General features: G+C 42.4%; 1 protein-coding gene across 3 annotated transcripts in view; it reads right to left on the bottom strand.

The window, feature by feature from the left end:
- Nucleotides 1–26523, bottom strand: part of mrvi1 (murine retrovirus integration site 1 homolog) — a 63843-nt gene that overhangs the window by 21450 nt on the left and 15870 nt on the right. For all 3 annotated transcript variants that reach the window (XM_034190821.1, XM_034190826.1, XM_034190834.1), the window contains exons 5-16: nt 21538–21711; nt 18113–18190; nt 17956–18005; nt 17765–17821; nt 11818–12282; nt 11631–11709; nt 11145–11265; nt 10828–10858; nt 9144–9284; nt 8902–9033; nt 1512–1665; nt 76–125 (exon numbers count right to left, since the gene is read on the bottom strand). In XM_034190821.1, coding sequence (XP_034046712.1) covers nt 76–125; nt 1512–1665; nt 8902–9033; nt 9144–9284; nt 10828–10858; nt 11145–11265; nt 11631–11709; nt 11818–12282; nt 17765–17821; nt 17956–18005; nt 18113–18190; nt 21538–21711 — 1532 coding nt within the window. The remainder of the gene's footprint in view (nt 1–75; nt 126–1511; nt 1666–8901; nt 9034–9143; nt 9285–10827; nt 10859–11144; nt 11266–11630; nt 11710–11817; nt 12283–17764; nt 17822–17955; nt 18006–18112; nt 18191–21537; nt 21712–26523) is intronic.

Genomic DNA, 26523 nt, shown 5'->3' with positions numbered 1-26523 from the left:
AAGGAACTATTACATAAGATGAAACAACGCAAAGGTTATCCAAACAGTACTTTATGCCGTAATGCAGCGTGTTACCTTTCCGAGGGTCAGTGACATCGATCTTGACGGCCGTGGAACTCCATCATCTTTTATACCAACAAAGAAACAGAACATATCATTGTGGAACCACCAAGATCAGCATTTTTAGGCAACTACTGTTGCTTTCTCTGAAGCGAAACTGCTCGTATGAGCTGATTATATTGGATATGAATGAAACCATAGGTAGTAGACCCTTGCCCTGCTGACCTTCAGACAGATGAAGTATGTTGCTCTATTTGAATGCTACAAATTGATCTGTAAGACACTTGTAAAAACTCAGTCCTGCAGATCCAGCTGCATGATTTAGAATCATTTAATGCAGAACACCAGATATCAGTATGAACCTCTTATTTAAAGGCCAGTGTCATGCCTGTAACTGGAGACAGAAAAAGCCTCAAAAATTATTCTACCTCTAAAAACAGTGATAAAATCCGAACTTACATCCTGATAATCAACAACGCTACTCGACCTCATTGAAAACTCTCAGATGAGTCAGATCGATCAATTTTAAATACATGTAAAATTACAAAGCAGGGGTAGTGCTGAAATGGTTTGTGCTGTATGGCATCAAATTATAATTTGAGACACATTCATTTGTGTGTGTGCGTGAGTACATGCATGTGCGTGTGTAAGCATGTGTTCCACTACTCTTCCAAGGGCCAATATCTTTGGCCAATTTCCATCAAACCTGCTGTGTGCAGGTATTTAGAACCCAAAGTTGCCTTTAGGGGTTTGTATTGTCAAAGATCGGGGACAGTGGGGTTGATAAAAACTTTCATTTATCTATCTGTTTTTTCACCAAATCCTCCCAACTCCTTTGGCTGATTTCCACCAAACTTGATGTGTGGATAACAGTCAACCCCACAATTGCCCTTAAGGGGTTTGTTTTTGCATAGGTGAAGGTATTTGGGGATAAAGGTCAAAAAAAGATTTATTTTTTCATTCTGATGTCCACAAAATTTGGCACACAAAAGTAGGATGGGTTCTGAAATTGCTCAGGAGACATCTACTTCAAAGGTCAATCACTGAGGTCAAGGTCATTGTGGTTAAAGGTCCAAATTTATGATTTTCATTCTGATTTACATCAAATGTGGCCCACATATGGTGGTTGATCCTGGAATTGCCCAGCAAGGTCAAATTTGCCAAAGGTCAATCACTGAGGGTCAAGATCATCTATGTCTGTCTGTTTGTTTGTTTGCCTGCTCCTCCCAGATCCTTTTGCTGATTTCTAATTAACTTTGTATGTCAATGAAAACTGACACCGAAATTGTCGTTAAAAATGAATTTTGGCAAAAAAATTTTTGGCAAACTCATTCCTGGCCAAGGGTACCATACCCAGTAAAGTATAAAGTGCTTTGTATTTATTGTATTGAAACCTGTCAGCACGAGATGTGACATGAAGCTCTGCACAGTGTGATCATCCATAGTTTTACCTCCAGTGTCTACAGAAGTGCCATAACAGCGGTTTGAATTCTGGTTGGCCAGTTTCTTAAACTCCATCAACTCAGCGTGATCCTTCTCATAGGTCCGCTTCAGGTTTTCCACATATTGCATCATGACCTCAGTGGCCTTGTTCATACGCTTCTCCTGTTGTACAGAGGAACTAAAATCAATACGAGCACTGAAGCAGTCAATGCTAAAGGGTCACAAATATCCGTTTTACTCAATTTCTGACCATAAAAACCAGCATGAACATCTGCAAATCAGACACAGCAGGGTTATTCCCTAATTTAAACTATTTAAAAAATTTAAAGCATTTTCAGCATTAAAGGTGTTGAGAAACTTACAACCCCAAATGCAATGAAGTTGGGATGTTGTGTAAAATGTAAATAAAAACAGAATACAATGATTTGCAAATCCTCTTCAACCTATATTCAATTGCATACACCAAAATGACAAGATATTTAATATTCAAACTGATAAACTTTACTGTTTTTGTGCAAATATTTGCACATTTTGAAATGGATGCCTGCAACACATTTCAAAAAAGCTGGGACAGTGGTATGTTTACCACTGTGTTACATCACCTTTCCTTCTTACAACACTCAATAAGCGTTTGGGAACTGAGGACACTAATTGTTGAAGCTTTGAAGGTGGAATTCTTTCCCATTCTTGCTTGATGTATGACTTCAGTTCAACAGTCCAGGGTCTCCATTGTTGTACTTTGTGCCTCATAATGTGCCACACATTTTCAATGGGCAACAGGTCTGGACTGCAGGCAGGCCAGTCTAGTACCCGCACTCTTTTACTACAAAGCCACGCTGTTGTAACACGTGCAGATTGTGGCTTGGCATTGTCTTGCTGAAATAAGGGATGTCCCTGAAAAAGACATTGCTTGGATGGCAGCATGTGTTGCTCCAAAACCTGGATGTACCTTTCAGCACTGATGGTGCCATCATAGATGTGTAAGTTGCCCATGCCATGGGCACTAACACACCCCCATACCATCACAGATGCTGGCTTTTGAACTTTGTGCTGGTAACAATCTGGATGGCCTTTTCCCCTTTTTGTCCGGAGGACACGATGTCCATGATTTCCAAAAACAATGTGAAATGTGGACTCATCAGACCACAGAACACTTTTACACTTTGCATCTGTCCATTTCAAATGAGCCCGGGCCCAGAGAAGGCGGTGGCGCTTCTGGATGTTGTTGATGTATGGCTTTCGCTTTGCATGGTAGAGTTTTAATTTGCACTTTTAGATGTTGCGACAAACTGTGTTACCTGACAATGGTTTTCTGAAGTGTTCCTGAGCCCACGCCGTAAGAGCCTTTACGCACTAATGTCGGTTTTTAATGCAGTCCCGCCTGAGGGATCGAAGGTCACGGCCATTCAGTGTTGGTTTTTGACCTTGTCGCTTACTTGTAGAAAGTTCTCCAGATTCTCTGAATCTTCTGATTATATTATGGACTGTAGATGATGGAATCCCCAAATTCCTTGCAATTGAACATTGAGAAACATTGTTCTTAACCCTCTGGGGTCGGCGCTGTGCAGGTTTTACTCAATGATACGCCATTTTTAATGACATTAGATATAAACTTATTCTTTTTTTTTGCTGAAAAGTACACTCCTCAGACTTTCAGTTCAGCCGTCCACCATGCTTGTAGTCCTAATAGAAGCTGTGTGATGACGTGTGCAATGTGAGTGTCCATTTGGAATTGGTTCACCGTCACATAGTTTTCCAATATCCAATTGTAGGGCAGAGCAGTCTCACATGGTAGGCCAAAGATTGTTAGGAGCAGCGATGTGTTACTCTTTGGCATGTGAATGCTGTTTGAATAGCCCTCTGGCTGCTGGCTCCATGCGTAAAAGTGCAGCGTTGCGCATATGAATGGAAGTGATCAGCGTAAGAGGGCCTCATACAACCTCACGTGGTGGAGTGTCACTGGAACAAATGATTCACTACTTGGCCAGTGAATATTGTTGAATAAGCCTCTCTCGCTCTCACTTTAAAGTGCTGTTTACGCATATGAATGAAGGGGGGGAGGGGTGTTAACAGGGCCTCAAACTGTGTAGATAGGTTGTTTACAGTGCAAGAACACATTCCAAGAGGGAGTCAATGCCACTGAAATAAAAAGTTTGTGTTGTAAGCCTTTGTGTAACAGCAGATAGAAATTGCTTTGAGATGTGGCATAAAGACAAACAAAGTGCATAGACCATTTTGTATATAATGTTCAAAATGTGCATGTGTTTATTGTTAGAACCTTTATTTTGTACATTCTTTTGTACAAGAACCCAAACTACCTTTATAAAGTGTCAAAATAGTTGTTTATTATAGTTTGCTGGGTGTTTTGAATAAATGTGTTAGAAAATTATTTTCCGCTTTATTTCTTCCTTTCTTATTTATGATTGCAAACCTTTATTACACTTATAAAACACAACTACAGCATATATATTCTAAAAGTACAGGCTGGCCTGAAAAAAAGAGACATACAAGGTCTGTTAGAAAAGTATCGGACCTTTTTATTTTTTGCAAAAACCATATGGATTTGAATCACGTGTGATTGCATCAGCCAAGTTTGAACCTGCCTGTCGGTTGCATCATTCACCTGTGAGCAGGCTTTGTGTGAGCAGTGGTCCACCCCTCTCATCGGATTTTTATTGCGAATAAAATGTCTGAACAATTTGGAGCTTTTTCCAGAAACTGTGAGAGAAACTGTGAGAGAACTCCAGGTGGACACCATTCAGAAAATTCAGATGGCTTTCAGCGATGATTTTATGGGGATTACACAGATTAAGGAGTGCTCCAGCCGGTTTAAAGACCCACAGTGTCTGAGAGTGGGGCGCGCTCCAGCGCCGATCGACAGGCTGAAAACCCGTTCAAACAACCAGAATCATTTCCAACGTGAAGCTTTGTTGACCCGGGACGTCGTCTGACTTCCACAAAAAAAGGCAGGAAAGCGTTGGACATCAGCACTTTTTCAGCACATTCCACTGTTACAGGAGTTTTTTTCATGGAAAGAGGAGCGGAGGAATGCGCCACCGTGCTGCTCATGGCGCGGCAAAAACCACCTCCGTGTTGGTCTCACGGACGGCTTTCAGATGGCTTTCAGACGGCTTTCGGTGGCTCTTTTCAGTCGTGTGACTATCCGAGAAATTGTGGATGACCTGGACATGCCAGAAATGTCTGTGAGGCTTCATCACAGCGTTGGCTTTGAGCATGCGGAAACGTCACGAATTCCTCCGCACGTCTGTCTCAATGTGCCGAAAAAGTGCTGATGTCTACGTCTTCCGCAATTTCTGTGTCAGTCAGACGACGTCCCAAATCAACAGTGTCCGGTTTGGAAATGAACGGCACATTCCACTGTTACAGGAGTTTTTGTCATGGAAAGAGGAGCGGAGGAATTCCACGCGTCGCCGCGGAGCCACATGGCGCAAAGGACCAACAATCCACAGGCCACAATCAACAATCTGATTGACTATGCGAAGGAGATGTGTTGTACTGCATGAGGCAGGTGGTCACACCAGACACTGACTGTTTTTCTGACACCCCCCCCCACCCCCCAATAAAGCAAAATGCACATTTCAGTGCGGCTTTTTATTGTGGCCAGCCTAAGGCACACCTGTGCAATAATCATGCTGTCTAATCAGCATTTTGATATCTGTGAGGTGGGATGGATTATCTCAGCAATGGAGAAGTGCTCACTAACACAGATTTAGACAGATTTGTGAACAATATTTGAACGAAACAGGTCTTTTGTGTATATAGAAAATGTTTTAGATCTTTCAGTTCAGCTCATGAAAATGGGAACAAAAACAAAAGTACTGCATTTACATTTTTGTTCAGTATATAAGTTAAACTGGAGGCAGAGAAAAGGCATGATTGTCCAAAAAAAAAAAAGAGAAGAAATGTGGATTAATCCTCTGTTTGTTTTTCTTCAATTTCCTAATGAGAAGACGCAGACAGACATACAACCCCAATTCCAATGAAGTTGGGACTTTGTGTAAAATGTAAATAAAAACAGAATACAATGATTTGCAAATCTTCTTCAACCTATATTCAGTTGAATACACCACAAAGACAAGATATTTAATGTTCACACTGATAGACTTTTTTGTTTTTGTGCAAATATTTGCTCATTTTGAAATGGATGCCTGCAACGCATTTCAAAAAAGCTGGGACAGGAGCAATAAAAGACTGGGGAAGTTGATGAATGCTCATAGAACACCTGTTTGGAACATTCCACAGATGAACAGGTTAAGCAAGAATGGGAAATAATTCCACCTACAAAGCTTCAACAATTAGTGTCCTCATTTCCCAAACGCTTATTGAGTGTTGTTAGAAGGAAAGGTGATGTAACACAGTGGTAAACGTACCACTGTCACACACAAACTTACATCTATAAAATTTGAAAGAAAAAAAAAATCTTTGCAGCAAATAACATGCATTAAATCTACAACCCCTGGCAATAATTATGGAATCACTGGCCTCGGAGGATGTTCATTCAGTTGTTTAATTTTGTAGAAAAAAAGCAGATCACAGACATGACACAAAACTAAAGTCATTTCAATGGCAACTTTCTGGCTTTAAGAAACACTATAAGAAATCAAGAAAAAAAAATTGTGGCAGTCAGTAATGGTTACTTTTTTAGACCAGCAGAGGGAAAAAAATATGGACTCAACTCAATTCTGAGGAATAAATTATGGAATCACCCTGTAAATTTTCATCCCCAAAAACTAACACCTGCATCAAATCAGATCTGCTCGTTAGTCAGCATCTAAAAAGGAGAGATCACACCTTGGAGAGCTGTTGCACCAAGTGGACTGACATGAATTATGGCTCCAACACGAGAGATGTCACTTGAACCAAAGGAGAGGATTATTAAACTCTTAAAAGAGGGTAAATCATAAACAATGTTGCAAAAGACGTGGTTGTTCACAGTCAGCTGTGTCTAAACTCTGGACCAAATACAAACAACATGGGAAGGTTGTTAAAGGCAAACATACTGGTAGACCAAGGAAGACATCAAAGCGAAGACAGAAAACTTAAAGCAATATGTCTCGAAAATCAAAAATGCACAACAAAACAAATGAGGAACGAATGGGAGGAAACTGGAGTCAATGTCTGTGGACGAACTATAAGAACACCGCCTAAAGGAAATGGATTTACATACAGAAAAGCTAACCGAAAAGCCATCATTAACACCTAAACAGAAAAAAACACAAGGTTACAATGGGCTAAGGAAACGCAATCGTGGACTGTGGATGACTGGATGAAAGTCATATTCAGTGATGAATCTCGAATCTGCATTGGGCAAGGTGATGATGCTGGAACTTTTGTTTGGTGCCGTTCCAATGAGATTTATAAGGATGACTGCCTGAAGAGAACGTAAATTTCCACACTCATTGATGATATGGGGCTGCATGTCAGGTAAAGGCACTGGGGAGATGGCTGTCATTACATCATCAATAATGCACAAGTTTACGTTGATATTTTGGACACTTTTCTTATCCATCAATTGAAGGATGTTTGGGGATGATGAAATCATTTTTCAAGATGATAATGCATCTTGCCATAGAGCAAAAACTGTGAAAACATTGCTTGCAAAAAGACACATAGGGTCAATGTCATGGCCTGCAAATAGTCTGGATCTTAATCCAATTGAAAATCTTTGGTGGAAGTTGAAGAAAATGGTCCATGACAAGGCTCCAACCTGCAAAGCTGATGTGGCCACCAGCAATCAGGAAAGTTGGAAGCCAGATTGATGAAGAGTACTGTTTGTCACTCATTAAGTCCATGCCTCAGAGACTGCAAGCTGTTATAAAAGCCAGCGGTGCTGCAACAAAATACTAGTGATGTGTTGGAGCGTTCTTTTGTTTTTCCTGATTCCATAATTTTTTCCTCAGAATTGAGTGATTCCATATTTTTTTCCCTCTGCTTGGTCTAAAAAAAGTAACCGTTTACTGACTGCCACCAATTTTTTTTCCTGATTTCTTACAGTGTTTCTTAAAGCCAGAAAGTTGCCATTTGAAATGACTTTAGTTCTGTGTCATGTCTGTGATCTGCTTTTCTCCTACAAAATTAAACAACTGAATGAACATCCTCCGAGGCCGGTGATTCCATAATTTTTGCCAGGGGTTGTAGTAATTAACAAAGAAAGTTCCCAAATTTCTATGAACGGGGATAGCTTGATATGGGGATAACCAACCTGGTCTCATGGCTTGTCGTGATTCAGCAGCACAAAATATACATTAATCTATTGGTTCGTGATATTGTGACGAAAAGTGCCTCATTTTCATCACGGCAGCACTAATTCATTCTAATTCATTCCGTGATGGCTGCACGAAATTAAAAGTGAAGCAGGGGAGTCGGGGTGATTATGGTTAGGGTTGGGGGAAGGAGTACGGTTAGGTTATGGTTAAGGTTAGGGTTGGGGGTAGGAGCAGGGTTAGTCATAGTGAGTTAAAAAAAAACCCGTCACGAAATGATTTAAATTTTCATGACGGGGAGCACTAAATAAAAACACGAGACTGGGCTAGGATAACTTGATCTGTAAAATCATGGGCCATGTCGAACCCTGGCCAAATGGCACACAATCAAGCCAGCCTCCACACCAGTGGCCGAATGACGGCAAGTGGCAGGCGAGTACTGATTCAACCCACTCTCGGCCAGAGTCCAGCTGCCACTCACGAACATCCAAGACCACTCATGGTGAACCCAGAAAAAGTGGGGACATTTGCACGGCCAGCATGAATGCAGAGCGCAGGCACCACTTTCGAGCAGCTTTCCAGGTGGTGAAAGCTGAAAGGGTGGTCAGTGTGTCGTGTTCCCCCCCGAGCAACACGATCCAACATTGTTGAGGTGTGGCTGAGGTGCCGAAAGCTCAAGCGGCAGCTGGAGTGCAGTGCGATCACTGTCTAGCACAGCGCGCACATCTGGACGGCTGTCATATCTATGATGGAACAGCTGACAGCTGTGGAACACCCATCATGGCATATCCAGCATGTCCTGCTGGAGATGGAATCACCAGCCAGCAGTGTGCCAACATCACCACAACAGAGATAAAAAATAAAAACTCAGCTGCTCCAGCTGCATGTCACAGCGCCAGTGTGCCTTCTGACCAGACAGCCATGTCATGTGACACGCGATTGCTGATGATCACGGCCCAGGTGCGCCCACCAAAGCAATCAGATGATGCCAGCGTACACAGTGCTACCACCCTAATCATGATAAGGTCTATCGGCCTGTATAGGACTTCCTTCCACATTATCACTGTTGATGCTGCTATGTTTTATGGAAATCAGATCAAATTCTCGCTCTGTCCTTCTACCGTCCTGTGGAGTCTAACTTGAAGTGTCCACATGTGTGTTTGTGTAACTGTACCTGTCGAACTGCTCCGACTATTTCAGCTCTGCTGGACAGCCTTGTGGCCAGTCGGTGGAGCACTGCTACCGTCTCTATGAGGCGCTGGTAGGCCTCACGCTGCTCCAAGTTCTGCCACTGAGGTGCCGTCTTCTGCATCAACAGATCGGATAAATCCTCAATATGAATCAGGCACAAGAAGGAAATAAGTAATTTCTCACAAATTTATCTAAATCAGCTGATTGTCTTTTTTGCACCCTGACCTTCAGTGCACCTTTGAACTCTTCCAGCTCTTTTTCAGTGTCCTCCTCGGTGAGGTTCCGTTCCCTCTCTGCTTGTTTGAGACGGGTCTCCAGAGTGTAGTTGTCATTTCGAAATGCCAGTGACAGCTGGACAAATGCGTTCTGTGGGGACGATGCATCATAGCACATGAAATACACATCATCTGCTCATGAAGACAAAACAACAACTGTCCATAGCAACAGCTCACATAGCACGACCCACACAGCACGACCCACACAAACAGACTCAGCGAGAGTTAGGGGGTTTGTTTATTGGCGACTAGACTAACACACACTTTTATCTGCGATGAGCCTGGGGATCTGGTCTTGCCCTGCTGACTTCCTGATGATCAAAGCCAGTTTGCACTGAACTCTAAATGCTGTCTGAAGATGCTTGGGCCACAGCTGAGAGGAAACACGTGACCTATGGCTGTCCTAATCCAGACACATCCCCGTGGGAGCAGTATAAGGGCCTACAGTCTGAGCTCAACAGTGTCACTAATGTGTGCTTTTTCTCTACAGGAAGATATTGGTACAGTCCTGATCAGGAAAAGAAAACCGTTTTCCTGAGGGCAGAATACCTCCAAATCCAGAGAGATTGTTTTTACAACTTTGTAATTACCTGCTCTGGTAAACAGAAGCCATTATTATACGTAAACTCAGGGCACTGATTGCACAACAAACGAATGTACTACTTAGAGTCATACGAGTAACACTGGCAGTAATGTTCACACCTTTTTCCATGATGAATATGCAGTAAATCACATTGCTGAACCACATTCTGTATATGGAGCATAGTGGTTTACCAAAGGACATTCCCTATAGAATTCACATCTGGAAGGTGAACAACTGGTCATCCACAATTATGTTCCAAACATGAGAGAACAATAGATTGGAAGGCACTAGACTAGAACCTCGTAGCTGAGGGGCAAGATAAATGGATTCAGACTGCAGAAGACAAATGTGCACAAAGAAATTAATGCAACAACTCCAACAGACCAGAGAGTAATCACAGATGTGACCTCTGAACTAGCCACCGTCTGTTCATCTACAAATGCTGCTGCTCCAGCCAAACAACAACTATGTAGGATGTCTTATGAGTGGTCAACCCTGGCCAATCCACCTAATCTACTACAAAGTAGATAAATACCGGGGTATGTGGTCCTGGTCAAAATTATCGGCAATTCTGGTGTTTAAGAAATAAACGCAAAAGACTCAGTTTTGCACAATCAGAATATTTACGAAAATGCACTTTTTTATTGTGAAATAAAAAACGTTTTTTCAAAAAATGGGGAAAAACAAACTTGATTTTTTTTTTTGTACGTGTAGTGATAATGACAGCACAGAGATCATTTCCTGATGAAATTATAAATAAATGATATAATTTTATCATGTATAAAATACGAGGGTAGGCTGAAAAGTTCTAAGGCTCCCCATGAAGGAGTAATGCATTAACTGCATTATAGTGAGCCTTAGAACTTTTCAGCGTACCCTCGTATGTAGTTTTAAGATTTTACTATTTATATTTATTTCTAAATAATAGATCTTTAGAAGCTTTCATTATGTTTTGGCACATTAAGCAAAATTAAAACATTTACACAATATTGTACAGTGTCAATAAACAAACAAAAAGCCATTCAACAACTTGCACAGATCCAGTACCCACCTCAACTTCTTTTTCCGTAAGAGGTAGCGCACTGGAAATAAAACCAAAGACAAACTGTCATTCCTGTAAGCAATGTGAGTTTTTGTACACAGTCTAATTCAAATGTATAAAGGCTAATCAGGTTACAGACTTATGTACAGTAGGCATTTAGAAAGAAATAGACAATCAGGAAGAGCATAGGTGTCAAAAAATTAATTTAGTAGTGCCTGTATGCACGTGAGCTGTTCTGGACGTCTGGATGGTCTCAGGTAAATCACAGGCACTACACCTGCCATGAAAATGAGAGAACAAGTAAGAAGATGTGGTTTGTTACGCACCAGCCTGGTAGACCCCGGTGAAGTTTGAGTTTTCTAAGCATCACATCTGAAATGTTTGGCATGGCATCAGACTTTTCCTTACACTCCTCACCATCAGCTGGTGCTGAAAACGATGCAGCACCTGCACACACATGGCTGCATGTGAGTCAAAAAATACCCTGAACTGTTCTCTTAACCAAAGATGAAGGTACTGACTGGCATTGGCTTAGATGGAAAAGTGCTGTAGAAATACAGTCCTTCTTCCTTCTGAAATTCATTTGAACATTTTTTTTTCTTTGGCAGAGTGAGACACACACTCTTAACAATCATGCCATCTGCTGATGGTGAGTTAGAACAGCAGGTTGTGAGTAAATGGGTGGCACACAGGGGGAAAATTAAACAGTTCAACATCATTCAGCGCCTGGAACAGATGTTCCTTCAGACAGGAAGTGCACACCCTCAGTCACACACTGGACTGTACACACGAGGGCAAACAAGGCCTCCTACCTTTGTCCTGTTCAGCAGTTTCACTCAAGTCCGGTAGCTTGGATCCCACTATGCTCTGATTCCGTATCAGCTTGTGCTCCTACACACACACACACACACACACACACACACACAGTGCAGAGAATTTCCTTTCTGACTGCATTTCAACAAAAGTCGAAATGTTGCTACCGACGTGTTGCTTCTCTACCTCTCTCAGCTTAGAAAGTTTCTGCGCACTGCTTGGCTGTCCTGAAAGGTCCTTATAGAATGAAGACTTGAAGACACCATCCCTGAGCTTGTCTGAGGAGACGTCATCAGCTGTAGGAGGGAAACTAGTGCTGCCATTTCGAGAGTTATGGCTACCTACAGCGTCCCAGGAAACAGCTCTCATAAGCGGAGGGAAGGCCCCAATGGTCTTGATCTCAGCTGTACAGGGGGCCTGTTGAGTCGGAGGGCGGGGAACAGGCTTGGCCACCCCTGTGGCCGGGGTCTGGTTGGTATTTCGACCTAGACCTGCTCCTTCATCTGTTTTATTGGTTACTAGAGGAGCAGGACTCTTATTAGGCACACAAGGATCACAGTTCTCCTTTTGAACTGCAAAACGGGGTGTTAAAATTCCAGAGGACACTTTCCTTTTCTCACTGGGCTTCCAATCCACCAATAGTTTGTTGCCCTAAAAGTCACAAGAAAATTAATTCTACTTCTACTGTATGAATAAACTTAACCATATAATTGTGTATGTACATTTTAGTCTGTATGTCAGTATTTCTGATGACATTGTCCAGGTTTTGTCATTTTAGGTTTATATTAAAGTGCATTACCGCTGAAATCAAGTATAAAATATTATCTCAGTGTATATTATCAGCTGTAATTTGAAGGTAATTAGTTCAAAATTTTGTGAATGGTGTCAGAATTACTGTGCTTTTTGTGTTAAACCTCCCATTTTATGTAACCAAAAGTAATAGGGCAGTTAGGTGTGTCTTCATCCCTCATTATTTCATTGACAGCACTCTAATAAATTAAATATTATATAAAACTGTTGCAATTAACTGCATATTATGTTTCCATAATTTTGGTTTTAGATTGAAGTCAGCAAATAAAAGGTCCAACCTTGCAGTCCAATTAAAGCCGATCACAAAGAAAGAGTATGACACAGATACCACAAACGTAGAATAAAGAGTCCTCAAATACAGACGGAGAGTCATTAGGGAAGCCACCAAAACACCATGACAACTCTGAAAGAGTTACAGGCTTCACTAGCTGTGATTATAGAGCTCAGGCTCTGGGAATATTTGCTTGTCACCACATCCTTCACAGTATGGCATCACCCATTGTCCCGGATTGCAACGAGGCAAACAACTGGCCCATCCCATACTTCTTGATAGTAGCTATCTATCTGCCACATCCAGGTACTAAGGGATGGAATTTCTTGATCTTTACCAGCTGCTAGAGTCCTCAAAATTGAATTACCTATTTGCTGAATCATGCCCAGACAAGTGCGCAACATGGCCAAATGAAAGTACAATGAAAGTAGTACGCTTCATCTGAGTCCCCTGAGTACAAACTGTTCATTTCATTTGACACAAAGGGATCAAAGGATCCTTGGAAGAGACCTGCTGTAGTAACAAAGGCATCCAGTCATTGCCTTAAGTTGCTGATTACTGGACGAATCTCACAACCATACACTAATTGAGGAAGCACCAGGACCCTGAATTGACTATACTCTTCTACGTTCTCCTGCAAAGATATCACCATCACCAAAGACCTCTGTCCAGGGACCTCATGACTCCAGAAGCTCTTCCAAGATGTTTCTTGATGTCAGAGACCATGGACCCAGAGACATGTCTGGAAAGTATTCATAGCACTTCACTTTTTCCAAATTTTGTTATGTTATAGCCTTATTCCAAAATGGACAAAATTAATTTTTTCCCCTCAAACTTCTACTCACAAGACCCCATAATGACAACATGAAATAAGTTTTCTTTTAAATTTTTTGCAAATGTATTAAAAAAACAAATGCAGGGTGGTGGCCAAGTGGTTAATGCACTTGGTTTCAGTGCAGAAGGTTCCGGGTTCAAATCCCACCCCTGCCACATTTCTCTATGTAATGTGGAGTTGTGTCAGGAAGGGCATCTGGCGTAAAACCTGTGCCAATTCAACATGCAGATCCACCTTGGATTTGCTGTGGCGACCCCGAGTGCAAACAAGGGAGCAGCCGAAGGGACTTACTATACTATTAAAAAAACAAACAAACAAACAAAAAACCCAAGAAATCACACGTAGATAAGAATTCACACACTTTGCTCAGTACTTTGTTGATGTACCTTTGTCAGCAATTACAGCCTCAGGTCTTCTTGAATATGATGCCACAAACTTGGTGCACCTATCTTTGGGCAGCTTTGCCCATTCCTCTTTGCAGCCTATCTCAAGCTCCATCAGGTTGGATGGGAAGCATTGGTGCACAGCCATTTTCTGATCTCCCAGAGATGTTCCATCAAATTCAGGTCTAGGCAGGCCCTGGCTGGGCCACTCAAGGACATTCAGACTTGTCCTGAAGCCACTCCTTTGATATCTTGGCTATGTGCTTAGGTCATTGTCCTGCTGAATGATGAACTGTTGCCCCAGTCTGAGGTCAAGAGTGCTCTGGAGCAGGTTTTCATCCAGGATGTCTCTGTGCTTTGCTGTATTCATCTTTCCCTCAATCCTGACTAGTTTCCCAGTTCCTGCGGCTGAAACCGATCCCCACAGCATGATGCTGCCACCATGATGCTTCACTGTAGGGATGGTGCCTGGTTTCTTCCAAATATGATGCCTGGCATTCACGCCAACAAGTTCAATCTTTGTCTCATCAGACTAGCGAATTTTGTTTCTCATGGTCTGAGGTCCTTCAAGTGCCTTTTGTCAAACTCCAGGCGGGCTGCCATGTGCCTAAGGAGTGGCTTCTGTCTGGCCACTCTACCATACAGGCCTGATTGGTGGATTGCTGCAGAGATGGTTGTCCTTCTGGAAGGTTCTCCTCTCTCCACAGAGGAATGCTGGAGCTCTGACAGAGTGATCATCGGGTCCTTGGTCACCTTCCTGACTAAGGCCCTTCTCCCCAATTGCTCAGTATAACTGGGCAGCCAGCACTAGGAAGAGTCCTGGTGGATCCGAACTACTTCCATTTATGGATGATTGAGGTCCCTCTGGCTCATTGTGACAGTCAAAGAAGCAGAAATATTTCTGCACCCTTCCCAAGATTTGTGCCTCAAGACAATCCAGTCTCAGAGGTTTACAGACAATTCCTGTGACTTCATGCTTGGTTTGTGCTCTGACATGCATTGCCAACTGTGGGACCTTATTGTAGACAGGTGCGTCTTTCCAAATCATATCCAGTCAACTGAATTTACCCCAGGTGGACTCCAATTGTAGAAACATATTAAGGATAAACAGTGGAAACTCAGCTCAGTGCACCTGAGCTCAATGTTGAGCTTCATGGCAAAGGCTGTGAATACTTACGAGGTCTATTAGATAAGAAACCGACACTTTTATTTTTTTTGTTTAACTATATGGATTTGAATGACGTGCGATTACACCAATCATGCTTGAACCCTCGTGCACATGCGTGAGTTTTTTCAGGCATGTCAGTGACATCGTTTCCCTGTGGGCAGGCCTTGAGTGAGATGTGGTCCAGCCCTCTCAGCTGAATTCCTTTGTTTCACACGCTGCTCGAGACGGCGCGCGTTGCTTTATCAAAATTTTTTCTGGACCTGTGAGGAATATCCGAGTGGACACTATTCGAGAAATTTAGCTGGTTTTCGGTGAAAAGTTAACGGCTGATGAGAGGTTATGGGGTGTTTCTGTCGCTGTAAGGACTTCCTATGGAGCGGGACGTCGCGCAGCGCTTCCAGGCGCCGTTGGCGGCCTGTTTCGACCTGACAACATCCTAATTTAAGGCTTAATTCACCCAGGACGTCGTGAGAGAACAGAGAAGATTCAGAAGAGGCCGGCATGAGGACTTTATGCGGACATTCCACTGTTTAAGGACATTTTTTAATGAAAGACGTGCGCGCAAATTCGCCGAGTCGTCACGGAAACGTCACGGAAATCTGTGTGCGCCGCGACAGGAAACACCTCCGTATTGAAAACCATTTGTAAAATTCAGGCGGCTTTTGATGGCTTTCAACAAGTGAGTAACTGAGAAATTGTTTAACAGCTTGGGCATGTTCCAACTTGTCCATTAAGGTTTCCAACGGAGGTGTTTTTCCTGTAGCGACCCCCCGCGGTCTGGTCCGGCCCGACATGCAACTCTTCCCGCACTTTCTTTCATTACAAAATGTCCGTTAACAATGGAATGTCCGAATAAACTCCTCATGCTGACTTCTTCTGAAAGTTCTCTGTTCTCTGACGACTTACTGGGTCAACAGAGCCTGAAATGTGGAAGTTTTCAACTTGAAACGGCGAGACGCTGCTGCCTCGAAGCGCAGATCGCCGTCAGGCGCCGTGGGCTGTCCTTAAAGCGACACTACCAGACCAAAATCTCTCATCAGCCGTTAAAATTTTTACCGAAAACCAGCTGAATTTATCGAATGGTGTCCACTCAGTTGTACCTTACAGTTTTGAAAAAATTTTGATCAAACAAAGCAGCAGTCTCTGAGCCATTCCTAAACAATGAAAAAAATCGACGAGAGGGGGGGCCACTCCTCACTCAAAGACTGCCCACAGGCGAATGACATAACCGGCAGGCGTGAAAAAACTTTCGCATGCCCACGAGGGTTCAAGCATGTCTGATGTAATCACACGTGATTCAAATCCATATGGTTTTTGAAAAAAATAATAAGGTCGGATACTTTTCTAACGGACCTCGTATGTACATGCGATTTCTTAGTTAAATTTACTTCTTAAAAAGAAACTTTTATCATGTTGTCATTTTGGGGTATTGTGTGTAGAAATTTGAGGGACAAAAAAGGAATTCCATCTATTTTGGAATAAGGCTGCAACATAATAAAATGTGGAAAAAGTGAAGTGCTGTGAATATTCCAAATTCCAGATGCACTGTATGTCAGTGCGGACTGAGGACAAGTGAATCTGTCTGCATGTTTAACACTTTCACTTTCATTCCAGAGACTGTACATAGAGTTGCTTTACCAGGCACAACTTTATGAATGGGGCAGCACAGTGGCTTAGTGGTTAGCACTGTTGCCTCACAGTGAGAAGGTCGTGGGTTCAATTCCTGTGGTCTTTCTGTGTGGAGTTTGCATGTTCTCCCCTTGTTTGCGTGGGTTTCCTCCGGGTGCTCCGGTTTCCTCCCACTTCCAAAGACATGTGGGTTAAGTGGATTGGAATCTTTAAATTGTCTGTAGGTGTGTGTGTGGGTGTGTCTGTGTTTGTTTGTCTGTTTGTGGCCCTGCGACAGACTGGCGCCCTGTCCTGCGTGTACCCCGTCTCACGCTCTATGGCTGCTGGGATAGGCTCCAGCCCCCCGCGACCTTTAATTGGACTAAGCGGTAGAAGATGAATGAATGAATAAACTTTATGAAAGATGACATATAATGATCACTGTTTTTTTTTTTTTTAAAAAAAGGACAGGACATACAAAACCCAGGCCTAGCTTTCACAATTTCTTTCCAACGGTCCAACATAAAGCTGTGACTAGTGAAGCAGCAGGATAACCACAGTCTCTCTAAACACAGCCACTGATGCTTGTATCTCCTTCTGAGTTGCCATGGTGGCTTTGCCTCCTTCATACATGATCACTCAGTTTTTGAGGATGACCTACTCTGCATACAGTAACATGCCAATTGTTTTTTAATGACTCATTTAAAATGCAACAAGATAAATAACACAAAACATTTGATTTGCTGACATGCCAGTGAAAAGAATGAGTGAATAATAGACAGCTGGATGTGACAGAGTGCATTAATAATTGTCCAGTTACTTTTAGGGGCCACATATAAAATCAGTTCTAATTTGTAACTGCTCGATCTATTTTATTATAATTCCCTTCATAGCTGATTCTACACTATGAGCTGAAATCCATTATATATATATATATATATATATATATATATATATATATATATATATATATATATATATATATATATATATAAACCTTACTGTACAATGATAGAAGGATTTGCAGTGAGAGTATGTGGTGTCTGAGAAAGTCTTACCTCCTGATCTTGGGTCATTTCAACAGACTGCTCCCTCCCCGATGGAAGTTCCAGGTGCTATAAGAGATGACATTGCCGGGGGTGTAGGTTTGTTAGGAAGTGATAACTGGACTCATAACTGTTTGAGTGGTTGATGTTTTTCGAAATCAAGCACAGCGTATTGGTCTGTCAGTGTCTATCAATAACAATACCTCCTTTGTGTGACCAGCAGACTGTGAACTGATGTAGTCTGACTCCACAGCTGAAACAGCACAAACCAACAAACACAATGATTCATGTGGTAAGAAGCTACTGATCTGTAGTGGTTTACAACACTGTCGAGGAATACAAATACAGGGCAAAACCTACGACTCGGAGGGGCCACAGTCAGAGAGCTGCTTCTGGATGAACATGGTGAGGATGACGGAGTGAGAGTTGGAGAAAGACCTGTGGATAAAATACAGTACACTTTGTTAACCACTGTTAAAGTACCAAATACAAAGGGTGTGAATTCACTGGAACATCCTCAGAAAGCAACCTAACCCCAAAATTTTAAATACTAAGCAAAAAGATTAAGACAATGTCATTCCTGTTGCATCAGATCTGCAACTACTCACTGAATGTAAGCACAAATATCAGCAGTGCTTCTTTATTGCCTGTGTTCATTTCCACAAAGTGTTTAATGCAGATGACCGGGCTGTTCTCTGGGACATCATGAGAATTTGTGGGACATCAAGATGTTGCTGGACCAGCCTATATACAAGAATGATAAATGCTGTGCGGATCAAGGGCAGAACAGTTTTCCCAGTGAAACCTAGGGTTCCTCAGGGATGGGTTCTGGCTCTTAATACCCGCATGGACTGGATGTTGGCTAGGGCTGTGGAAACTAGTGTTTTAAGTGCATCTATTGGTGAAGAAAGGTTTTCTGAGCTTGACTTTGCAGATGATGGTGTGATCTCTTTGGAATCAATAGATACCCTGACTGCAGTTCTTGAGAAGCTGACTGAAGAATTGGAGTGCCTGGGTGTGTGATTGTCCTGGAAAAAGACCCAATCTCATCTTGAAAGGCCCAATCTCAATTCTCTTTTGTACCCCTTCCCCTTCCCCTTGGCCCTACCCCTACCCCTACGCCTACCCCGTTAAAAGTTTCTGTGTAGGCTCTCAGTTGTCCAGGTGGTATCCATAGTAGAGAAGCTTGAATCTTCAACTGGACTGGGTTGCTTGACGCGAGGACGTTTCGCTTCAAATCGCAGAAGCTTCCTCAGCTAAAATTCTTGCTCTGGAAGTCTGACTTCTGTCTGACTCTTGTAGAGAAGAATAAAACAGAAGCCAACAAAAGCTGGAGTTTTAAACCTAACCAGACCCCTCCTACTGAGAGGCAGACTGCTATAGGCTAGTGACTAAACAATAGCTCTAATTAGCAACTATTGTGCTGTAGTTAGCACACCTAATGGCAGGACAGCTGTCCATCCCATCATTAGATGGGAAGTCAGACTTCCAGAGCAAGAATTTTAGCTGAGGAAGCTTCTGCGATTTGAAGCGAAACGTCCTCGCGTCAAGCAACCCAGTCCAGTCGAAGATTCAAGCTTCTCTACTACGCCGTTAAAACAAAGAGTAAGGCAAAGGGGTATGCCTCTAGCCCTATGAATTGAGACACCCCTCCGCCTTAGAGAGAAAAAACTGCCCGTCTCAAACTGCCGTCTTCACTGTTTGTCACCATGGGAACCGAAGCGAAACTTGTTGCAGTAGCCTGTTTGCTCTTTTTTATTTTCTCGCCTTTCTGCGTAAATGCAAAGAAATAGAAGTTGCAGATTTCTTTGACACATCGCAATCATGTTGGAGAATTTTGTGGTATTACTAATTAATTCAATTAATTTGTAATTTATAATAATAATTAATAGCATTAATAATTAATTAATTAGTAATTAATTAATGTTAATACTGATAATAATTAGTCATTAATAATAGTAATAAGTAATATTGTTAATTGATTAATTATTAATTGATTGATTAGTAATTAATTAATGAATTAATTAGTAATTAAAAATAAACAAACACTTGAAATATATGAGTCTGTGTGGAATGAATGTATACATTATACAAGTTTCACTTTTTGAATGGAATTACTGAAATAAATCAACTTTTTCATGATATTATAATTATATGACCAGCACCTCTATATATGTATGTTATGCAGGGGTGGTGGCCAAGTGGTTAATGCGATCTCCGAGTTCAAATCCCACCCCTGCCACATTTCTCCATGTAATGTGGAGTTGCGTCAGGAAGGGCATCCGGCGTAAAACCTGTGCCAATTCAACATGCAGATCCAACTTGGATTTGTTGTGGTGACCCCGAGTGCAAACAAGGGAGCAGCCGAAGGGACTTACTTTTACCTGTATGTATGTTATGGGCTGCATCTATTTCTGTTAACCTTATATTTCTTTTTTAAATTCTCCCATTTTTTTGCATCCAGCCCTATTTCCTTTATAAATTTCCTTGACAAATAATAGCAGTCTATTAGGACGTCAGGTTATGTGTTAAACATATACGTGTACATGTGTGTATATATTTTCCAACTTACTCCCATTGATGAAACTTCTCATTTTCTGCTCGAAAGCTTATTAGGAGACGAGTGTGCTCAGGGCTCCCTGTTTGTTTCCAAAGTACACACGTGTTACAGACCTTGAAATCCAACAGCAGGAATCGCTATTATCCAAAGATTTATGAACATACATATTAATGTGCTTATCCTTTATCACGATTTTCTCCATTGTGAGATATAAAAGTGTCTTATCGTAGTGTTCATATGTATATGCATTATAACGCCTCAGCGCACAAGCAAAGTTACGATATTCTTCAGAACCACAATATAAGCCAACATGCTTCCCCTCCGCCTCGCTCCAAAAAGAGAATTGAGACACCCCTCTGTCTCTCGTGCCCGCGCAAAACGGAGGGGAAGGGGTAAGGGGTAAGGGGTAGAATTGAGATTTAGACTAAGATTCAGGCTTACAATGACTCCCTGTACTCAGCCATCAGAAGTATATTTGTATGCAGTGAAAGTATCAAGCTTGTCTTGACATTCAATTATCTTACCACTGATATCCATATCTGCCAGTTGCTGGCCTTTGAGACTGGGAAATACCTGGGAAGAGCTTATGGAGTCATGAAGCTGCTGGACAGAGGTGTTTGGCACTGTCAGCATCTTTGCAGGAGAATGCAGGGCCAAAGCTTTAGGGTCCTGGTGCTTCCTGTGAGACCTGATTGCTAACCGGTGACTTAAGGCAACAGCTAGATGTCTATTGTATTAGGTTTCTTCAGGTTTATCCTTGGGTACCACTGAAATTAATTATTTATTGTGTTAAATGAATGGTTACTTAGGGAGACTAAGATTAGAAGGATCACTTGCATTGTGAGGGTACATCAGCTGTAAAACTCCGGCCATGTGGTTCATTTCTCTGTTGCCTCAGTGTTGAGAACACCAGTAGCTGAAGAAGGCCAAGGGGACACCCATATTTCACCTAGCTACTGCAGGTAAATGGCTACTTGTGAGACATGGGGATGGACCGGTTGTCTGCCTAGGTGTCTGCCATCCAGCACTAAAGCCAGCTCTGCTGTGCGGTGGATTCGGCCACACAGGGCAACAGCTCCCAAACTAGACTTGACCTGAAAGCCTTTTGCATCAGCTTTACTGAACCTTTAATGTCCTAATGACACTTACTGTATAAAATACTACAGTAATATCTTTACAGGGCTGTTTTAATATGTGTGTCTATGGGTGTTTATGTGTGGACTACCTGTGGGTGATTCATTAAGGCTGCTGGTGGACCTACGTCCACGGCGTGTCAGGAAGCGATCGCTGACCTTCTTGGCTTGTTCCAGCAGGTCCAGATTCTTCTGTCGATCCTCTTCAGAGAGCTGCAATTCTGGAAGCTGATCCTTCACTAGATCGATTACATTGCCTGTGGTGTCTGAGAAAGGCAGCACACACTTCAACACATACTGAAGACAGCAGAAGTGTAATATCACCAGCACAATATCATGTGAATGATTCAAGACTATCATCTCTCAGTAATTACATTATCTCTAAGCCTGATAGAATGATTACTCTTATGAACAATTAAAAACAAATACCCGACTAGTTTGGAAATATATTCCCCCCAAATAGAAACTCAGTGCAACAAAAGTCATTTAAAGCTTATCATTCAACACATCTACATAATCATCTTTACAAGTTTTTTAGCCAGAGAATGTTTATGTTTATTCACCTTTGTCTTTAGTTAGCGTTATAGTTATGTCATTTTTTAGTCAGCTAACTGTATGTTCAGCTGTTTTTGTATTTTGTTGGCTTCTTAGTAACTTCATACTTCATTTGGTTAGGTTTATAGTGAATTAGCTTTAATTATGTTCAGTTTTATATCCAGCTAGCTCCTAGATCCAGGCTCCTAGCTTCATGGTGATGTATCTTTAATTGGCTTTGTAGTTAGGCTACTTCATTTTTTAAAATTCAGTGTCAATTAGCTATGAGTTGGCTTGATGTTGAATGTGAACAGAAATGATCATAAATCTGTGATTTTGAATTTTTCAACATTGCCGTGGCAACAAGGCTCCTCCCAGTATGCTCCCAGAGCCATTGCTGGTGTCCTGCGACCCTCTGAATGTACTGCTGTGTTTCCTAATGCCTGGTTTACACGGTAAGATTTTAAAATTGTCAGTAGGTTTTCAATACCTGAGAGTTTTGGTCCTACAGTGTGTGGTGTGCAGCCACATGGCAAAGTTTGTGTGTGGTGTGTTGCACACCACACACAAACAGATTTCACTCATGAACCTCTCGAGATTTCGGCATAAACAAACACGGTGAAGGAGGAAGAAGCTATGTCAGTAGTTTATGGACTATTTCTAACAGGAAAAAAAAAAAACGATACAACAAGAAAAAGAAAAGGTGATGGTTAAAGGGGGTGAAACAGCATGAGCACCAGAGTTTCTGATGCGCAAGAGGCCAAGACAATCCAACATGTTGAATATTCACGATTTTAGGGCTGACATCCAGCATCCTACCGAGCAGTCTAGAGCAGGGATGGGCAATCATGTGCCATGAAGGGTCGAAGCACTGCAGGTTTTCCTTGCTACCAATCACCTCAGCAGGTCATTTCATTAATGTTCAGGTGTTTCAGCAGGTAATTTCATTGATGACCAGGTGTTAATGTTCAAGGGAGAAGCTCATCAGCAACCCACGTGCTGAGGTGATTGATTGCAAGACTGGTCTAGAGTGCTCTTAACACACCACACACAGCAGGAATATCTAAGATTATCTTTAGAGCTATCACGATAGTCGGGGCGTCCTTAAGATTGTTGGAAGGGGAAGATCAGGTCCGCAATCAGCATATTATCTTGAACCAGGCATAACATGGTCATGATCCCTGTCTGTGTCTGTCTTTGACCTCTGGCTCCCCCTTGTGACTGTTCCTAGTGTTGGTATTGTTTGGGGTCCCTGTTGGTTTTCATGTCTGTGTGCTGTCTTTATCCTTGTATGTCTTTGGTGTTTATTTAAATGTTCTGCAGTTTAGTTCCTGAGTTATTGTAGTCTAGTTTTATTCTGTATTCCATTCCTGGGTTTATTTTGTCATGGCTTTGTTTCTGTATATACTGTAGTTAGTTCTTCCTGTTTTGTTTTGGTAGTCTTGGTTTCCTTGTGTGTATTATTATCTTACTCCCCGTGTCTCTCCCCAGATTGTTTCTCTCGTTTTTGAACCATTCTCTGCCTCCCTGACCTCTCGCCTGCCAATTCCCTAATGGACACTGTTGCCAGTTTAGGACTCCTCTGCCTGAGTGAGTCACTAAAAACTGTGTTTCTGCTCTTGCTGGTGGTCTGAATCCATCCACTGGTGACCTTTCATTCAGGCCGAACTAAGACCCAGCAGAGCACCAGTAGGACAAAGTGATAAAAATGAATCCAGTAGGTGCTACCTAAGCCTTTCCATAGATCAAGAGGATTTTCAGCAAACTGAAATCTTTTTTTCTTTCATGCTATCACACCTCTAGCCTTGCTCTACGTGCTCTGGGTGATGCTTGGTCCCGCTTTGATAACAATCAGCAGCTGGCTGTTTTTTCTCTGGATTTCAGGACCTGGACTATCTGTTTAGCCAGAGCACCCTTCCTGTGTGGACCCATGATCCAGAGCTTATGTTTATTGCCCGCTCAATTGGTAGTAGATCTATGGCAACTTAATGGCTTTGGCCACTCTGTAACCTCCTTAAACACCCATATCTGTGTACTCTTATTCCTGAACTTGCTAGAATAAGGATAATTACCTCACAGAGAGGTGTCCCCTTGCAGGTTGAGGACCCAGACAATGTCTTAGGACCTTATTTTTCAGACTCTCCTGTTGCAGTTCCTGGGTCTATCCCAAAGGCCACACTGGAGTTTTCCATTTCCCCATTGACAATTGCTTGTCTGTCTCCAGTGCAATCTTCATTTCAGTCTCCAGCACAGATGTCTCTTTAGTCTTCAACGGCGCCTTTGACTCCAGAGTCTCCAGAGTCTTCAGTTGCGCCTTCACCTCAAGAGTCTTCAGAGGTGCCTTCTCCTCCAGAGGCACCTTCTGCGGCACCTACATCTCCAGAGTCTTCAGTGTTGCCTCCAGAGTTTTCAGCAGTGCCTACTTCTCCAGAGTCCTCAGCAGCACCTCCACAGTCTTCAGCAGCACCATCAGCGGTGCTCATGTCTCCAGAGTCTTCTGTGGGACTTTCAGTGGTGCTTTCAGCAGCACCCATGTCCCCTCCTTCAGAGTCCTCAGCAGGTGCCCAAATCTCCTCCAAAGAGTGCCTTCTGTTGTGTCTCGTGCTTATGTTACTTTGTTGCTTTCCATGCCTTTTGTGTTATTCTGGGAAGTGGTATGGTTCCTCGTGTCGTCATCGTCATCATCCTTTTGTTGGGTTATCTGTCCCTTGTTGCCCCCACTATTGTTGTTGTTCAATTGGTCCATTTGCTTTTTGTCTCCCCGATCTCCTTTCTTGGTGTCTGTCCTTTATCTGTGTCTGTCTACAACCCCCAGTTCTGCTGTCCTCTCTGTTTCCTCTCCTGTTTCATATGTGGATTCCTTGTTGTTTTCTCCCCTGTCAGTGTTCCACGTAACTGTCTGTTAGTGTATGTCCATTGGTTTCCCCGCAGTCTGTCCTCTGTTTTGTCTGTCCTGTGCCACCCTCACTGCTGCTCCTCTGACCTTCTGTGTCTCTGCTGTTGTCTGCATTGCTGACCACCTGATGTTCGCCCTGTCCTCTGTCATCTCTGTTATACGTCCACTGTTTGTTTGTCTGTCTCCTCATAGGCATCCTCCTGAGGGTCTGGTTGCCCCCTGTCGGCCACATGGCAGGCCCCCGGATCAATCAATCAATCAATCAATTTTTTTTATATAGCGCCAAATCACAACAAACAGTTGCCCCAAGGCGCTTTATATTGTAAGGCAAGGCCATACAATAATTATGTAAAACCCCAACGGTCAAAACGACCCCCTGTGAGCAAGCACTTGGCTACAGTGGGAAGGAAAAACTCCCTTTTAACAGGAAGAAACCTCCAGCAGAACCAGGCTCAGGGAGGGGCAGTCTTCTGCTGGGACTGGTTGGGGCTGAGGGAGAGAACCAGGAAAAAGACATGCTGTGGAGGGGAGCAGAGATCGATCACTAATGATTAAATGCAGAGTGGTGCATACAGAGCAAAAAGAGAAAGAAACAGTGCATCATGGGAACCCCCCAGCAGTCTACGTCTATAGCAGCATAACTAAGGGATGGTTCAGGGTCACCTGATCCAGCCCTAACTATAAGCTTTAGCAAAAAGGAAGTTTTAAGCCTAATCTTAAAAGTAGAGAGGGTGTCTGTCTCCCTGATCTGAATTGGGAGCTGGTTCCACAGGAGAGGAGCCTGAAAGCTGAAGGCTCTGCCTCCCATTCTACTCTTACAAACCCTAGGAACTACAAGTAAGCCTGCAGTCTGAGAGCGAAGCGCTCTATTGGGGTGATATGGTACTACGAGGTCCCTAAGATAAGATGGGACCTGATTATTCAAAACCTTATAAGTAAGAAGAAGAATTTTAAATTCTATTCTAGAATTAACAGGAAGCCAATGAAGAGAGGCCAATATAGGTGAGATATGCTCTCTCCTTCTAGTCCCCGTCAGTACTCTAGCTGCAGCATTTTGAATTAACTGAAGGCTTTTTAGGGAACTTTTAGGACAACCTGATAATAATGAATTACAATAGTCCAGCCTAGAGGAAATAAATGCATGAATTAGTTTTTCAGCATCACTCTGAGACAAGACCTTTCTGATTTTAGAGATATTGCGTAAATGCAATAAAGCAGTCCTACATATTTGTTTAATATGCGCTTTGAATGACATATCCTGATCAAAAATGACTCCAAGATTTCTCACAGTATTACTAGAGGTCAGGGTAATGCCATCCAGAGTAAGGATCTGGTTAGACACCATGTTTCTAAGATTTGTGGGGCCAAGTACAATAACTTCAGTTTTATCTGAGTTTAAAAGCAGGAAATTAGAGGTCATCCATGTCTTTATGTCTGTAAGACAATCCTGCAGTTTAGCTAATTGCTTTTTGTTTGTCCCATCTCCTTGCCCATCCCGCTTGTTGTTTTGGTGTGCATTCGTGGTCCTTTTGTTTTTGTGTGTGTGAACCTGCAAATTTGTTGGCTAAACAAGCCACTTTCACATTTTGCACATTGGACCATATGGGAAAAGTTCATATCTGCATGTTGAACACTACCGTAGGTCTGA

This window comes from Thalassophryne amazonica, chromosome 2 (genome assembly GCF_902500255.1).
Source record: "Thalassophryne amazonica chromosome 2, fThaAma1.1, whole genome shotgun sequence".
Classification (NCBI taxonomy): Eukaryota; Metazoa; Chordata; class Actinopteri; order Batrachoidiformes; family Batrachoididae; genus Thalassophryne; species Thalassophryne amazonica.
The sequence above is the reverse complement of the archived record's forward strand: the minus strand, read 5'-3'. Positions and strand labels throughout refer to the sequence as shown.